Below are 17789 nucleotides of genomic sequence, written 5' to 3'. Positions count from 1 at the left end.
TAACTCTTTCTTCCCCAATAAGTTGCTTTTTGTAAGAGTGTTTTTAATCACATCAACGGAAGGGAAATTAGAACACTTTCACAGACATACATACTACAGCAAACTGTTGTAGCTTTGTAGGTAGAAGCAAGCTCAGCGTCTACTGCTGGTAGCCAGTTCTCTTCCACTCCATTACAACAAAACCATGTGTGGGACAAAATAGTGTAATGGGAGAGGTAAGAAAGATAAGATAATAAGTTTCCTCTCGCTCCAGATCTAAATTTAATTATTTGTAATATATGACATGAAAGCTGAGGGAGGACTATTTGGGAAGGAGGACCAGCAGAAGGCAGTGACAGAATAAACAACCATGTATGAGTATTAAAATATAATGAAACTCATTGTTTCATATGCAAAGAAAATTAATTTAAGGAATATTCAGGGCAAAACAATCCATGTTTTGTCTAAACTATCATAGTCAAACTAAGTTGAATATAAATTGCATAAGTTAAACATGACACACACTATCAGGGTGATACTTTTGATCCCAGCACTTAGGAGGCAGAGTCAGGTGGGGTTTGAGGGAAGCCTGAGTGAATTCCAGGACAGACAGTGCTACATAGGGAAACCCTGCCTTGAAAACCGAGCAAACAAAAACCAAACAAGGCCACAAAGCCACCAACGGGCTAGTGTATGGGTCAGCGGCGTCTAACACTAAGTAGATCGAGGTTCTATCACCACCCCATGCCTACTCAACATCTCTAACCAGACCCTGGAGCTTAAACCCTCATGATGTGACCAGCCCTCCAGCATACAGAGGGACATTTCCTTCACTCCCTCAAGGAAAACGTACATCTAGGCACATCTAGCTGGCTGGTGAGAGCTACAAGGCTGACCCTTTCCATTTTTCCTCTGGAAAGCGTAGCTAGTGGCTCCTTGGGAAACAGTGGGTTGACTTATGTAGCCCATCACCCCTTTTTCAACATCTGCCACTGGAACTCCCTACAACGCCACACAGCAGACAGGAGCTAAGACATCTAAGTTGTAGCCTGGACAACAGTAATCTTCCATGTATTCTCGTTAGTTGACAAGGTTTTTTTTTTTTTAAGTTTACTTTAAAATAATTCAGATATTTGCCCAAACTAAGTTCTAAAAGCATAGTTTCCACTTTGTTGGGTTCTGAGGTTTATATGAGCAATGTTATGGATCAGAGAGGAACAATCCCAGCCCGTCAACAGGGTGTTCGATACAGTACTGGCTGTTCTTGGCATGAGTTCATAGGGATGTGAAAAAGACTGAGCGGCAAACGTTCTCGCAGGGCAGGCATTCTAGGCAGACACTTACTGTTCTGTATTGGTCTGACCGCGGCTTTCTTCCAGCAGCTGGAACCTATCTGTTTTTCTTTTGAGACTAAACTGCTGTGTAAAGGAGAAGTATAGAGCGCAGTCTCTATACAGCAGCTCTCGGAAAGTTAGGTCCTAGGGAGAAGGGCAGGCATCTTTGAACTGCCAGCCTGCTTCAAAGACTGCCTCAAAGTGGGGGTGTGGAGAGGGGTTTGGGCTAGTGCCCTCAGACCACCACAGAACAGTAGGGCTGGAAAAAGGAATACCTTAATTTAGGCTTATCACAGGGTATCTGAAACATTGCTGACTAATGACAAGGGTCACTTTAAAAATTATCCATGCTTTTTTCCCCACTGCTGTGCAGGCATTGGTAGGTGTTTTCTGAAATACTCCCACAGTTCCAATGTGACTTCCAATGCTCTCTACACTACCCAAAGTTACCTTGAAAAACAAACAAACAAGCAAACAAAAAACCAAACGTAACATTGAATTCACCCCTTTTTTGTGTGAAACCCTTTCATTGTGAGCCTATTCTATGCCCCACAACCAGCGAGAGCATCAAGTGCCAGCTCCTGAGCATGTGAAGGGCACCTTGGCAGCCGGGTCCCAGCAGTTTCTTGTGTTTCTTATTTCCTATCACTCTCTGAAGTTTGTCCGGGAGGCCTGACGATGTAACTTTCTCTGGGTTCCCAAGCCCTCCCAACTCCATGCTTTCCCAACCTCCAGTGTTATCTATCTTTCCATTCTTCAAGCCTTACCTCTACTGCCATTTCTCCTTCCTCTTATTCTAGCACCCACCACACTGGAGAACAAGTGCCTCTTTCTTTTTTTTTTTGGTTCTTTTTTTTCGGAGCTGGGGACCGAACCCATGGCCTTGCGCTTCCTAGGTAAGCGAAGTGCCTCTTTCTTGTATGTTGGAAGGCAGCTGCCTGGCAGGGACTTCTGTTACTATGTCCTAAGCATGTTAAAGCCATGCTAAGGGCAACTTTGTACTTGACAGCAGACACCTATCAGCACTGTCTTGTCCCTGAGACAGAGAAGGAAGGAAGTATTCCTTCTGACACCCGAGTGCTGTTGGGACAACAGAGCAACTGAGGCCTGCTCGGATCCTCAGCTCACTGAGCCTAGGGCTGTGGCAGAAATACTGGCAGCTGTTGGGGAGTTAACTCACATAGGCAGGATGCCTATCCAGTCAAGGTTTGATAAAACTGACCACCTTCATAAAAGTAAGATGTAGTGATGAGTTAAAAAAAAATACCCCCACTTCCTCAAATTACTATAGGTGCCTGATGAAAAGCGAGAACTCATAAAGACAAACGAGAAACCTTCAGTGATCTCGAGAAAACTGAATGCCACGAATATCATAACGTAATAACAAGCCTAGTTAAAATAAGTTAGATTTGTCTTTCTCAAAGTCTTAGAAGGTCTTTGGAAAGGATGAATTCTCAACCTCACAGACTCACAGTCCCTGACTCAGACAATTCTGACCCCAATCTCACCATGGCCACTCAACACCTCTCTGGGGGAATATGTCTTCCCCAACAGTCTACTTCCTGTTGTTGCCCTGCACAGTGTCTGGATGTTTCCTGTTCTCTGCAGGCACACAGACACGGACAGTCTTACCTTTCAGCCTTCCTGTTGCGCTCTTGAGAAACACACTTCCATCCCGCACCAGCTTCTTCCGTCTCAGATCCTCCTTGGCGAACATCTGCCCACTCTTCATTCTCATGATCGACTTGCTATCTGTCTTTGTGTAAATCTCACCGAGACGCACTTTCTTCTCATAACTTGCTACTTTGCTGTCCACGGCTCCAATCACATCCTTCACCAGGCTCAAGGACTGGGTGAGGTCTTCCTGCTCCACTTCATTGTCTTGGGAGAGAAGACCAATTCTACTTTAATGGCTCCTTGCACACAGAGCAGAAGGGGAGGAGTCTGCATCAATACATTCCCCTTGCTGTTTATTACCCTTTCACACTGGAGCCACCACATCAAGTTACACACCTGCCTTTCCTGCTACCAAAGGACGTTAGACATTCTCAATGCTATGGAAGATATGCAAATATATGCTCCAAAATAAAAGAAACCAATGTTTTAGGGAGAGAGAGCACAGAGGCGAATAACCACCCTCAGTTACATCTCTAACTACTCTCTAATGCTGCTGCCTTGTAACCTATAATGTAACTGATCTAACTGCCTAGGAGAAGTATTAACTGAGGGAAACTACTACATACAGATTAAATGACACAGAGTAACAATTTTAGCACCCATGAGAAGAAATGGTGGGAAATGCTGACCAAATCCAACTTTACCAAAATTAGTGTTTAGGACATGTAATGTTTTAACAGAATGAATATACGGTCTCTCCTTGCTATTACCTAATACCCCAGTTGTAGTGATTTCACATTACAAGCTGGTATTCCAGGAGGTGAGCCCAGCCCTGTGCATATCCAGGAAGCACTAGCACTCAGCTGTGCCTCCAGCTGTTCTCAGTGTTTGCCTCCTCCACAGTGGGACTCACTGGCTGCCCAAGTTGCACTTGAATCTGCTCTAAGTCTTAACAGGCCTTACATTTGCAGTTTTGTTTCCCTATAATCTCAGCATATGGGAGGCTGAGCAGGAGACTGTGGTACGCAGTAGAACCTGGTCTTAAAAAACTAAAAAATGGCAACAAAATAGACATGAAAAGATGCTTTCAAGATAAACTACATATGCTGGTATGGAGTCTCACTCCTGTAATCTCAGCACTTGCTGGAGATGCTGAAGGAAAAACTACTATGATTTTGGGACAGCCTGGGCCAGAGTGAGAACCTGTGCCCACAAACAGACCAACAAATAATCACTGACATAAATACAGGCTCTCTGGTAGGTCTGCTAGAGTATGACAGAGCTCTGCCACGTGGTTCCAGAGGTCTCCAGATCCGAGTTTACATGGAGACTCACCTTTGGTACATTGCAGTATCCTTTGGAATAAAACTGGGTACTTGGTGATCCTCTGAGTTACAAGTAAAATGCACTCTGGGATTCCCAGTCTTCTTACTACTGAACTGCTCATCTTCTTCTGCAAGGGAGTGAATAAACTGTTAGTCACTGAGTGAGGAAGGTGGCTCTGGCCACAGTGGAGTGCTTACACCCTTGACCATGGTGGGGACGCTTGCATTTTCAGGGTAGTACCTTCACAAAGGCTTGGAAACGCTTATCCTTGGTGTACAGGTCTTTGAAGTAGTTGACAGACTGGTTGTGCTGTCCACAGAACTTGCCATATGTCTTCTTTAAACGCTCTGCATTCTCACCTGAGAACTGTTCAAGAAAGAGAACAGGAGTTACCCCATAATTCAGGATATTATTCTGTAGAAAGTTTCCAGTCTGGTTGTAAAAACCAAGAGTGCTTCCTTCCTTACATCCCTTTCCCCTGCCCCACATGCACACACACCATCACCATGATTAAATGCGACAGCATTTTGGCAAACTGTTTGGCACTTTTAAACATTTTGAGATTTCAGAAGACTCAAAATTTCTCGTGTAGGTTTCTTCCCTCACAGTGGAGAGGCAGAAATAGAAACCTGACCATAAGCCAAGTGCCCTAAACGTTGAGTCCAACCATATTGTGCAGCGCAAATGAGTACCACACATCTAAAGTTTCAGTCCCATCATCAACCATCTTACTAAGGGTGTGTACAAATACTAGGAACCACACTGGATAATACAGGTCAAGATACCTATGCAGTCCTGAAGGCAGAAAGAGATAACAGACTATGTTGGGGAAGATGGTTCTTTATTTGTAGGGCCTCACATTAGCTTCATTACTGATTAGGACTATTCGATCTGCACTTGTCAAATGCAAATATCTCACATAGAACAGACATTTGCATCATGCTTGTTTTATTGATTGATTGATTATATATACGTACACTGTAGCTGTCTTCAGACACAGCAGAAGAGGGCATCAGATCCCATTACAGCTGGTTGTGAGCCACCACGTGGTTGCTGGATCTGAACTTAGGAAGAGCAGCCAGTGCTCCTAACCCTCATCTTAGTCATCTCTCCAGCCCTCATGCTTACAGATTTCCTTAAGGTAGAAACCTATGTAATATTCAGCTGTGCAGTTCTGCCCCTGGCATTTAATAGGCAGCAAATCCCTTTAAAAGGACTGAACAGCCTAATAAAGGTATGAAGTGAGGAACATGGACTGAAGGATTCTAGACTAGTTCTCAGGCAAGCCTGTAATCTCAATTCCTTGGGAGGTTGAGAGAGCCTCAGAATAACAGCAAACACGGCTGGGATGCAGCTCAGTGGTGGGGTGCTGACCTATCATGTATGTCAAGCCCTTGGTTCAATCCCTAGGACTGCTGCCAGCCCAATCTAATTCTTATTTGGCTGTTTCAGGAATTAAGCCTCTGAGTCTATGTAGAAGCAGTGATTTGGTGAAGGAGAAAGACCTACTCATATGTGTGTGATATTTTTATCTGTTAATGAGTACTAGCAATATTTCCTTTTCCAAAAATATCTTAAAAATAAACATCAAAGGCTGCGTGATAAATTCTGAAAAATATAACAATACTTTTTTGCTGAATTTGTTTGGAGCAGGACCAAAATCAAATCATATTCTGAAAAAAAGTAAGACATTTTATAAAGTGTTTCAGATAGTGTACTGATCAGTTGCTTATGCTTCAGGAGGTCTGAAGACAGATGAGATCCTTTTCAGATGAGCCCTGGGGAAAGCTGAAGACTTCTAACAAATATCCTGCTGTTTCTGAAATAGCACTGTTTCTGATGCTTGTGTGGAGGAAAGAAAATCCTTTTACTACATACTTCATTAGGTATGCACTTAACTTTTTAAAATGTAGTATAAGCAGAACCCTGCTTTCTTTATTTTACAGAAAAGGAAATCAAGGGTTTGACTAACTCAGTTTGCTAAGTCTAAAAGAAAAACAGTAGAGCTGAGAAGTATAAGCCAGGATGCAGAATTACAAAGCTTCTCTGCTATGGCCAGCATGAGAAAAACTCAAGACCTTCCCGCTGCTCACCTGACTGACAAGCACATCCCCTATCCTCTTGATGAGAAAGTTCTTTTCACTTTTATCCACCAGAGACTCCTTCTTCCGCTCCAGGATTCTCTGAAAGAACTGGCTGTGGATACTGATCAGTTCATCCAAACAGGGGAACAGCTTTTCCACCATCTGCTGCTCAAAGAGCAGATCTGTCATCATGCCCCGGCTGTACACGTCACTCATGATCTTCAGTGTGCGGATGTGATGTAACTCAGTCTGCATCAACTCTACGAGAAGAGAGATCCTGGGTCTTTCAGAGATCCTCAGCTAAGCTGGTGAGGTTGGCGTAATGCTGGATGATATGCCAAAGCAAACAGCTGTCTCCCCTAAGCTGGCATCTCATTGCTCTGCTGTTGGACTGATTGGACCTCATCTTCTGATGACAGGCCATGAATTCTGACAGTCCTGCATGCTTTCTAAGCAAGTCTTCATTAGACTCAGTCCCTCTTTTTTACTGTGTTCCTGCTTCCTAGGAACTATTGCTATCTCACCTTTCCAGTGTGGCTCAAGAACTGGGTGCTTTTTTAGAAAACAGCTCTTTTGGGGACTGCTGTGCAACCAAGCATATAATAAACGAACTACTGACTAGAATGAGAGGAGCAGAACAGGGCAACAAATGAACACAAGGACACGAGCTGTATCATGTCTCCATATCTCAGTGCTTCTAATGAAAACTTTTATGATACTGCATATTCAACATTTATTTTGCACAGCCCAACAATAACCACTTAAACGTGCTGGACAAGGCAACTCCTTTTCAAGTTCTCTCCCTGCAATAAGGAACAGTTTTTCTGACTCTCAATAACCCTCGCTGGCATGCAAGCTGGATAGTGTAAACCAAATATAGGCAAAGCAATGAAGTATCTCACCGTAAATCACTTCCTGCCGCTTGACCACATCTTTCTTCTGCTGTTTAAGGAACTTGCTGTCCACTGTCCGGCTCCATGACTCTGCTTCTAGCTGTTTAGAGTCGCTTTCAAAATCTCCCATCAGCTGTCCTTCATTCATGTCTGTACCTACTCCTCAAAATACAAAAAAGAGCAATCTCAGGATCTTGGGTTTCTGACCTCTAAAATTCTGGATTTTCCTCTGGGTGATACATGAGTTCATAAGTAATACAGATTATGTCTCTGTATTACTGTAGAAGATCCTCAAAGAGAATATACCTGATATTAGACAGGATTAATATCAAGTTAGGAGTGATAAAAATCATGTAAATCAAACAAGACTGAAACAGTTCCTTTGTGAAATTGAGATGTGAAGTCCTGCTATCTTTACGCACTGCAACATTTATCTGAGTAGGCTTACAATTGTACAGACACAGAACTGAATGTGTACAGAGTCGAGGGGAAGAAAAGCATCAGCACTCGAGTATGGCTACATTAATACCAGTGTTTCCTTCAATGGCCAGGTGTGACTGCAATGCATATGCATTGCGTGCTGTGCAATTTAGAGACTCTCAGGGGAGGGGCGGAGCAGACACTGCACTCTGGTAAGTGTGCTAGGAGACACACGGAATCTTTACAAACATTTAGTAATAAGGGCCAAAGTTTCCTCTTACCCTCATCAGTAAGGGATTCTGTTGACTCATTGACCTTGCAGATTTTATTCAGTGAGTCTGTTGAATGAGACAGAAATTTCCAGGTGTTTGACATGTTCTCATCGTTGCCAACTCTAAAGACAAAAAGAAAGAAACACTGTCAAATAGGTTCTGGTAAACTCTGGCACACATTCACAAGTGAACCCCTAAAAAAACTCTAAAGTGAAAGCTGTAGGTTTTATAACTCAAGACAAATTACTCAGGTTCAGAGCAAAATGAAGAATTATTAAAAAGTTTAGGATCACTGCAAACTTGAACTTAGCCCAACTTTTGAGGCTTTTAAAAAAAAGACACACAGCAAGGTAAGTTTCTTAGCATGGCTAAGTCATGCACATAATATACGTGCATTATAGAAAATAATTATATAGAAAAAATTCAAAATTAATGATAGACTCTGGAGAGATGGCTCACAGGCCAAGAGCACAATTTGATTCCCAGCACCAGTATGGCAGCTGACGAGCACTGGTGACTCAAGGCCTAGGGGACGCGATACTCTTTTCTAGCCTCCACAGGCATCAGACATGCACACAGAGCATAGCCATGCTTGTGGGCAAAAGACCCATACAAATAAAACAAATTTATTTTAGAAAATATGAAATAATTACCTTTCTCCCCCTTTAAAAAACATGTCTTTCTTAAAAATTGGAGTGTTTTGTAGAATAAATGATATTCTTCGGGTCTTTTAACCTCAATTCATAAGCTCAAGTAAATATTTGCTCTGTGACATAACAGCAGGTGAAATGCATTTGAACTTGACATTTTCTTTAAAACTGTTTTAAAGTCACAGTGCCAATGAATTTTGATAACATCACAACTTTAAAAAGAACACTTTTAGACATAAAAATAGAGGCAAAGAAAACGGAAGTGCTTGTTTTGAGGAAACATTAGCTAACACAGAGGTGACACAACACAAACTAAAGCAGACTTCGCACCCAGTCTGAACCAGGAGACATGTGAGGGTTGTTACATTTTTGATGACTCATACTCGATGGATGGGGGGAGGGGGTGGCGGCAGTGGTGGTGGTGGGGGAGGTGGCTGGAGTATACAGCAAACGGCATCCCAACCTGCCCTTCACTCAATGCTGAACAACCCATGGCCTCCGCAATGTCTGAAGAGCTAGAGATGAAACCCAATGTGAGTGAGCAAGAAGGAACCCAACTGGAGCTGATGGCCCAACTCACCACCACGGTAAACCGCGCAGGGACAGAAGGTAAATCTGAAAAGAAGTGCAACCACGTTCATCTGAACGCTACAAAAGTGTGACATCTGAGGATATCGAACATTTCTTTTTTGATCAAAGGAAGTGATTATTATGATCTTGTCACACAGATATTAATGGGGAACTCTTTAAACCAACTTACCCAGTAATGTTTTGTATGGAGACACTTTTAGAGAGGGAGACACTCTGCTGGGACCTTCTGTTAGTAAACATTGGTGCAGCAATGGCCTCTTCAGCCAAGAGGACTGCAGACCTAGGGCGCTCCTTGGGCTGTGAAGCTGCAAGGGAAGAGAGAGTACTAATTGAAGCATCACCTTTCCACACCCCAGACCCCTAGGGTTGACTTATGGAAGCCACAAAGACATACAATGCTTTAATACATTAGCTCTTTCTGTGTAGCCTTGGCTGTCCCTGAACTCAGAGATCCCTCCAAGTGCTGGGATTAAAGGCACAGGCCACCATGTATATTGAAGCTCCGGAAAATCAACTCAGGTCCTCTGGAAGAGCAGCAAGTGCTCCTAATCACTGAATTATACCTGCTCACTATTTGAAAGCATGTATTTTGATCAATTTCTTGAATTTATGGATAGAGAAAAATTAATACCTGTTTAATATACAGTTTTGAGTCTCATGATTTCCTTAACATGATCAAAGAGGAAAGTGGAGTTCTATTCCAAAATGACTATACTGTCATGTGAACACTAAATTATTTTTCCCAGAGCTTCTGTCACAGATATAAATTTATGTATATGTTTATCCTTGGGAGGGTCAAGAGCTAAGGGAAATAAGATATGGGGACTGGTATAATTTTTACAACACTATAGGATACTTTTAACAAATAATGACACAATAATTAATTTCTAATTCAAATTCTATTTAGACACTAGAACACTAGGAACATGGTATGCTACATTATAACTGGTCCTCGCTGCAGGGAATGAAACACACACACACGCACACACACGCACGCACACACGCACGCACACACACACACACACACACACACACACACACACACACACACATATACACACGCACGAGCTATCAATGAGGAGAACCAGAATGCTATGCATAGCCCTAAATAACTACTTGTACATGAAGGCTACAGGAGACACAAACATACAATTTGAATACACAGTTGTGCTCATGTATGTGTATGTGTGCTTGCTTATGACAGGCCATGTTGTGATGTCTTTCTCAGTAGCTTCTCTAAATTTTTTTTTTTTTTTTGAGAGTGTTTATCTCAGAACCTGTAGTTCTCCATTTGGCTAGTCTGGAAGACTAGCAAACTCTGGTATCTGCCTGTTTCTACTCCCCAGACCTAGGATTACATACATAAGCCACCATGTCCAAACCAAAATTTGGGTCTTCATGAATGTCCAAGAAGCACTTTACATACTGAGCTGTCTGCTAGCTCCAGAAATTTACTCTTAACCACTATAATACTGGCATTCCATCTCATCCTGGTTAGAATGGTTGTTATTGAGAGAATAAAATCAACAAACAATGGTGAGGATGCAGTGGACAGGAAGTCAGCCATCATGCACAGCAGTATGAAGTCTCAACAGACTACCACTTGTGCATGTGTATCCAAAAGAATCAAAATAAGCGTGCTACAGGGACGCCTGCATGCCACTGTTTACTGTAGCACTAGTCACAACAGTTAGGTTATGGAATTAGCTTGAAATGTCTGTTGGATAAATGGAAAAAGAAAATGTGATATAATGGAATTTTATGTAGCCAAAACCAAAAATAAAATTATATTATTTGAAGGAAAAGGACTCAGATTGGGATTCATATGTTTAGTAAGATAATTCTATAATATCAGACTTACATGTTTACATATATGAAATTAAAAAAAGGCGGGAGTGGAAGGTAAAATGGGGGCTATTACGGATGAAGAAGGTGAAAACAAGGAGGAATGATGGAGATAAGAAACACTAATGGGGGGTTGGGGATTTAGCTCAGTGGTAGAGCATAAGGCCCTGGGTTTGGTCCTCGGCTCCGGAAAACAAAAAAAAAGGAAACACTAATGGGGGGCTGGAGAGATGGCTCAGTGGTTAAGAGCACTGCCTGTCCTGAGTTCAAATCCCAGCAACCACATGGTGACTTCTAACTATCTGTAACAGCATCTGATGCCCTCTTCTGGTGTGTCTGAAGACAGTTACAGTGTACTGATATACAATAAATAAATCTTTAAAAAAAGATAAATGCATAATTCTTTAAAAACAGAAACACTAATGGGGGACTGTTCTTAAAGTATATTATTTATATGGAAATCTCATAATAAAACCCAATACTCTATATAGTATTATCAGTGTTAAATTATAAAGTTATCTAAGAGGGTCAGAGGCAATCCACATAAAGGACCTTGCTTGTAAAAGATATTTTTAGAAGTTATTTTATCTGATGAGAAAGAAAACATGTTTCTGAAACAGTTGGTAATAGCATAAAAAGCATTTTAAGACTAAAACTGTCCAAGGAAGGTGGATGACAGACTGAAGTGGGTGTCAGGCTAGTAGCTGTCTCCATACAAGGATGGATGAGAACCAGACTTAAGATGGCTAAAGGAGATTCACTCTTGGTGGGTAGACAGGCTGGCCAGGAACTATAGAAGAGAAAGAAGGCACAAGGTAGTGCTTCCAGGCTTGAGTGGGCATCAACATCACCTGGAAGATCTATTAAAACACACGCCACAGGGCTCTACCACAGTGTCTGACTCGTGGTCTAGTTGGAGGTCTCAGAATCCGCACGTGTATTAATTCTTCAGCTATATGATGAGAACACTGCTTTGGATAATGTATCACACAGGTTCCCATGAAGCCAACTCATATATAATTACCACTGTATTATTTATGGTAGTAGTTAGAAATAATTAAAACGTATGCTCATGAAATATATCATGCAGAGGTGAAAAAGCAGCTTACAGTAACTCTAAAAATGACAAGAGTTAAGAAATAATATGAGTGTAATTCATCATTTAATGTATAATGTCCTAATTTAATGTGGCAATGTAAAAATCAGATAATTTTCAAAGATATACACGACTATAGACACAGCAGACCAGAAGGCTATGTATTAAATATTAATATTAAATACACCAAAATAAGAGAATGGGGACTGTAGGAAAAATACTGTCAACCTAAAGGAAAATCTTACATAAGATGGTAAAGATTAGTTTTGGTTTGTTTTTAGATTTTAAAATTTATTCTGTATGCATGTGTACACACACACATGTGAAAGTCAGATGACAACCGGAGCAGCTGGTTTTCTCCTCTACCCTATGGGTCAGGAGACTAAACTCACTTTGCAAGGCTTGGAGGCAAACTCTTATCTCCTTAGCTCTCTTATCCAACCCAAAATAGTGTTTTAAATGAAAAATTACGTATGTACGTGTGTGTGTGTGTGTGTGTGTGTGTGTGTGTGTGTGTGTGTGTGTGAGAGAGAGAGAGAGAGAGAGAGAGAGAGAGAGGGAGAGAGAGAGAGAGAGAGAGAGAGAGAGAGAGAGAGAGAGAGAGAGAGAGAGAGATTGATTGATTTGTGGACATTGGTTCTCTTCTGCAATGCTGCTCCTAGGGATTGAACTCAGGTATCCAGGCTTAGCAGCAGATACCTTTACCTGCCTGAGCCACTTTCCCAGTCTCCCATACAGTTTGTTTAAAAGTGTGAATGATAAATATAATTTACTCAGTTTTGTATAACATTTGAGAACCCTGGGAAAGAGAACAACAAAAGAATCATTTATATAATTTCATGAGCTAGATACAAGTTTAACGAGTAAGACCTCATTTGAGTCACACTGCTATGAGATACTAAAATCAACCATTTTCTCTGGTGCTGAAGAGGAACTGAGTTGCACAGGAGTAACTTGCTCACACATATGAACTCCAGTCCACTTTTCAGCTGATGCACACACTATGAGAGGTACCTTCTAGGAGAACTGGATGGTTTAATTCAAGTTATTGGTCACTGAACGTGGCAGGATAAACTAGTGGCCTAATACACTACAAAATAGGTATAGGGTCTTGCTAGGTAGCTTAGGCTAGCCCTAGCCTCAACAATCTCATTAAGAATGACAAGCAAGCAAAAGCATCAGGTCTGGACAAAACATCCGAGTACACTTCTGAGAGGTGTGCTGAGCTACTTACACTTGTTTCTCATGATGACTGTGGGCAGCGATGATGTATCGTGTGCCTGGAGGCTCCCCTTCGGCTGCTAAAGAGAAAAGAAGGTAAACAGATGCAGGGCATACTGAAAATCCATCCCCCACCAAGTCTCCAGAAGCCTGGAGTAAAGAGAGACCACTGTGCTGGGTTGTGGCCAGCCCAGCTTGTCATCCTCTTCGCCAAACGCTGCAGATAAGAGGTTAGGTGTGTCCTTAGCTCCATCCCAGGAATGGTTTTGGTCATCTGCATGGGCATAGCATTCTTCCATTTCCAGATGCCAAAGACATCTGTAGAGCCTTTTCTGACTTACAGAAATTACCTGTCCATTATCTCCAATGTACTGACAGTTATTAAAGAAAATCATCTGTGTCCTGTTCATTTCTGTTTCTTTGATGACTAGCATTTGTAAAGTATTACATCCTTAGGTAGAATGCTAATTTTGGTTAAATTTTGTGAGAGCAAGCACAAAAATACTTTGACAAATTATGAACTTATTCTGAAACAAATCACTAAGAGGAAATAGATCACATCCAACTGAAAATGAATGCTTCCATATTGATTATAATGATATACAAAAGAGATGCCATTCTCTTTGTAGGTATTGTTCTACAGAACCCTGTGCATTCAGTCTTATCAGATACTGAACGCCACAGGTTGAGAGCTCAGACAGTTGTGAGTGACAAAGCAGTAAGGAGATGCAAGAACGAGTGGGTATCTGGGATACATTTATCATTTCAATAGCAGCCACTGAATAGCCGTGAACTGTTCTTTGCCATCTAGTCTTTCAATTTTTAAGACTGTACCACATACTGGACACTATCCTAGGTACTCAGTCTACTCGATCAAAGATTCCTGTCTGTCTGCTTATGTTCCAGTGGGGGTAAGGTACAAATCAGTAAAGGACTAAAGGACAGAAAGGTATGGAAGATTCTAACGCTATGGAAAAATGGAAGGAGACTAGGATGAGGGGAACTGGGAGTGCTGGGTGACAGGTAGCGTTAGTCACCTGAGGGTTGTAGGAACTTCCAGTTTTGGGGGAGAAAAGAGAAACTGAAATGGTATAATCTTTAAGTCTTTACATAAACTAAAAATTTAAAGTACAACATGAGTCAAAATATACATTACTGAGCTGGGAAGATCCTGACACAGAAGTTAGTTATTTTCATACTAGTCTAGCATGGCCCAGAATGAGGTCTGAGGACAACCACTGTCATTTGGGAACTCCTCAGAAAAGTGAACTTCTCAGTCCACTCCAGAATTGGAAATCCTTTTTGGGGAGGAGTTATAGCAGCACATTTCTTTGAGTAAGATCTTGAGAAGGATTAAGATAAACACTCAAGACTGACAGCACTGCACTAAGTAATGTGGTTACTGATGGGCATCCGTGTAGACACACCGGAAGTTCTGAGAAGAAACACAGTTTATGTATGGTTGACAACACCGACAGGCACACAGGGTACCCAAAGGCTTGCTTTCACGTTCACACGGCTCAATGCTGGTACCTCCCATTCTTGCATCTATCGTCTCTATCTATTTTGGACCTTTGGAGGAAAGACCAGGGAGCTTGGTTCTACATGGAGTAGACCCCTCACGCTCCTGTCACATATCAGAAGCCTCTGATTCCCACCCGTTGTCCTCATGCTTCTAGATGGGGAAGCCAGAGATTCCAGTAGCACAATCCACTTACAGAGCTAGTTAAGACAATCATTTAAACAGAAACATAGAGAAAAGTTTAACATATGAAAGTTCTAAAAAACATTTTGACAAATTGGCTAATATCAAACCAAGGAAATGATCCTGTCTCAGCCTCCCAAGTGCTGGGATTATAAGATTGGATCTCTAGTTTAGTATCTTCTTTATTCAAAGTCTCGAATATGGTTCATTTTAATGTTTAGATTAATTTGTTTTCAAATCTGTCACCAAATGATTAAAACAAACAAAATCTACTACAGTCTAAATTCTAACCTGGGTATTTTGCTTTTTTGGGGAGGGAGGGGGCTTTGCTTTCTTGAGGCAGGGTTTATCTGGGTAGGCCTGGCTGTCCTGGAACTCACTCTGTAGCCAGGCTGACCTTGCAGACACCCGCCTGCCTCTGCCTCCCAAGTGCTGCAACTAAAAGAGTGCATCACCAGGGCCGACTGATTTTGTTTTTTTTTTTTGTTTTTTTTTCTTTTTTTCGGAGCTGGGGACCGAACCCAGGGCCTTGCACTTGCTAGGCAAGCGCTCTACCACTGAGCTAAATCCCCAACCCCGATTTTGGTATTTTTAAACCACTGCATTTTGAGTATTCTAATAGCTAGAAATATCTTACCTTCATTTTGACCTTTGCACAGGAGGCTAAATTTTCTCTGCAGCCTTTGTGGACAAAAGCACCACAACCTGGAAAGGAAGCAGAGGGAAGGTCACAACAAGAAAACTAATAGACCCTGGACTCTGATACTCACTACTGCTACAAGGAGGTGACAGACTGACACCCACACCCACACATGACACACACACAGACACACATATGGAAAAAAAACCCCAACCAAACCTCAAAACAGTACACCAACAGTACATTTTATAGTTCTTGACTAGAAAGCAGATGTATTTGTGATTAATCAAAAGTCAGGAATTTATTAGACAGGAAACCTGAGAGGCTATCAAAACTAAAATTTAAATGTCTTCAATCAAGATATGTCTACAGGGCCCAGAAAACTTTGAGCTGAACTAACCTGTAATTCTCCTCTCTCAGGAGGAGGTATCAGAAAAAACCATGTAAACAAAGGAAGAAAGCATCCACAGTCCTACCAAGCTATGGTGCCTACGAACCACAGTGCCCAGCATGGTGTGATAATCAGACAGTAGGAGTAACCAACAGTTCACTATGTGGAGTCACCAAGATGCAAACCTAGCCAATTACAGCTCTTGAAGTCACGGATCTTGGGGGAGAATCTACAACCACCACTTAGCTATACTAGCAAAATCCCTATGTTCTAAATATTTGCCTTTACACTTTTAGGTTAGTGCAGTCCTTAACCCTCATCGAGGAAGAGACAGAGGTCATTACAGAAAACTATAACCAATCAAAATGCAGAGTTGTGGAGCTCAGTTCCAATGGATACATTTACAAAACAACTCCCATACCTAAGGCAAAGGAACACTGCCCAAGATGGGGTGAAAAGATTCTAATAGTCTGAAGATCAGGGAATTTGTCATGAGATTGTATCTCCTAGGATGTCAGAAGATATACTCAAAAAAATCTCACCAACATGAGTTGAAAAAGGACAACAATAATAAATAAGCTACACAAAATAATATGTATTTTATGTAGAGGGGTTCAACTCTACAAAAAAAGAGCTATAGGTAACTAAGGAATGCTGAGATCTAAGGAAGAGCATATTGCCTGGTTAACCAATACCAAATGGTCAAACATGAAAGCATACATACAAGTAACATTACTGAGCAGGCTGTACCTATATGTTTACAAGCATGCACGATGCATGTGAGTACATCTTTAAGAACAATTATTAAGAAAAGAGGCCATGAATTTGAAAAAGGAAGGGTATGTCAAAGAGTTAGGAGTTTGGAAAGTGAAGAAGGACATCACATTTCTTTTATCTCAAAAGATAAAAGAAATAATGAAAAATGTTTAAATTATAAGAAAACTTATCAAGCTACTAAAAGGAGTTGTTAAAATTTCAGGACAAGGACCTAAAGATTTACCAGCTCATGCCTTTCTCGAGGTCTCAAATATTCTGAGCTTTTGTACCCAACTCTCTGAGTGAGAAGCCATGTGAGAAAGATAACTAACTACGACTCTCTCAAACCACCCCTGGGAGTCCTGACTCGGGAGAATGTGGGAGATTTCCTGAGACAAACCAGATTCAAATTTACCAATGACACATTTTATCTCAGAGTATTTTTAATTTTCCATTCCCGTGGCCTCCAAGGGCCGATGATGTCAAAACCACGCTCTCTGTGCCCCAGAAAGGTCATCAGCTCTTCCTGCTGCAATGAAGTCATAAAAACAGGTTGTGCCAAGAGGCCAGAGGCAAAGCACAAACAAGCAAGAGCTCTGTCTTTGGGGACAGCTGTGAGGCGTGTGTCTCCTGGGAAAGGCTCACTCAGGAAATCAGACAGCACTGCACTAGGTACCGCTGCTGCAGGGAGGACCACAGGCCTTGTTCTAGCCCACAAGGTCAAGATGTTCCTGGACTTGGAGGCTCGGACCCATGTATGGACTGCACATAAGAGGAACTTGCTGCTGTAAGGGGCCTGCCAGATATCTGGATCCTGAAGGCCTTCCCCATTTCTGCAGTAGTTGTTACTGTAATGTCTGCTTGCTTCCCAGGTCTCTTCCTGACCACTAGCAGTCAGTCAGCACTGGGATTTTCTGAGGTTTTCCTCCTGTTCTGAGGATCTTGTACTCTCTAGTGCAGTGCGTGGGT

The 17789-nt window shown here is 41.8% G+C and overlaps 1 protein-coding gene across 24 annotated transcripts in view; it reads right to left on the bottom strand.

The window, feature by feature from the left end:
* The window catches only part of Akap13 (A-kinase anchoring protein 13), a 306957-nt gene that overhangs the window by 21554 nt on the left and 267614 nt on the right, over positions 1-17789 (bottom strand). For 14 of the 24 annotated variants that reach the window (XM_039105531.2, XM_039105543.2, XM_039105554.2 and 11 more), the window contains 9 exons: positions 15671-15738; positions 13342-13408; positions 9336-9471; positions 7935-8047; positions 7243-7395; positions 6350-6600; positions 4497-4622; positions 4266-4383; positions 2946-3194 (listed from right to left, as the gene is read on the bottom strand). In XM_039105531.2, the coding sequence (XP_038961459.1) occupies positions 2946-3194; positions 4266-4383; positions 4497-4622; positions 6350-6600; positions 7243-7395; positions 7935-8047; positions 9336-9471; positions 13342-13408; positions 15671-15738 (1281 nt within the window). The remainder of the gene's footprint in view (positions 1-2945; positions 3195-4265; positions 4384-4496; positions 4623-6349; positions 6601-7242; positions 7396-7934; positions 8048-9335; positions 9472-13341; positions 13409-15670; positions 15739-17789) is intronic. The other 10 variants (XM_039105548.2, XM_039105567.2, XM_063284569.1 and 7 more) reach the window with 4 other exon arrangements.

This window comes from Rattus norvegicus, chromosome 1, assembly GCF_036323735.1.
Source record: "Rattus norvegicus strain BN/NHsdMcwi chromosome 1, GRCr8, whole genome shotgun sequence".
NCBI classification, from domain to species: domain Eukaryota; kingdom Metazoa; phylum Chordata; class Mammalia; order Rodentia; family Muridae; genus Rattus; species Rattus norvegicus.
This window is presented reverse-complemented; position numbering and strand designations above follow the sequence as displayed.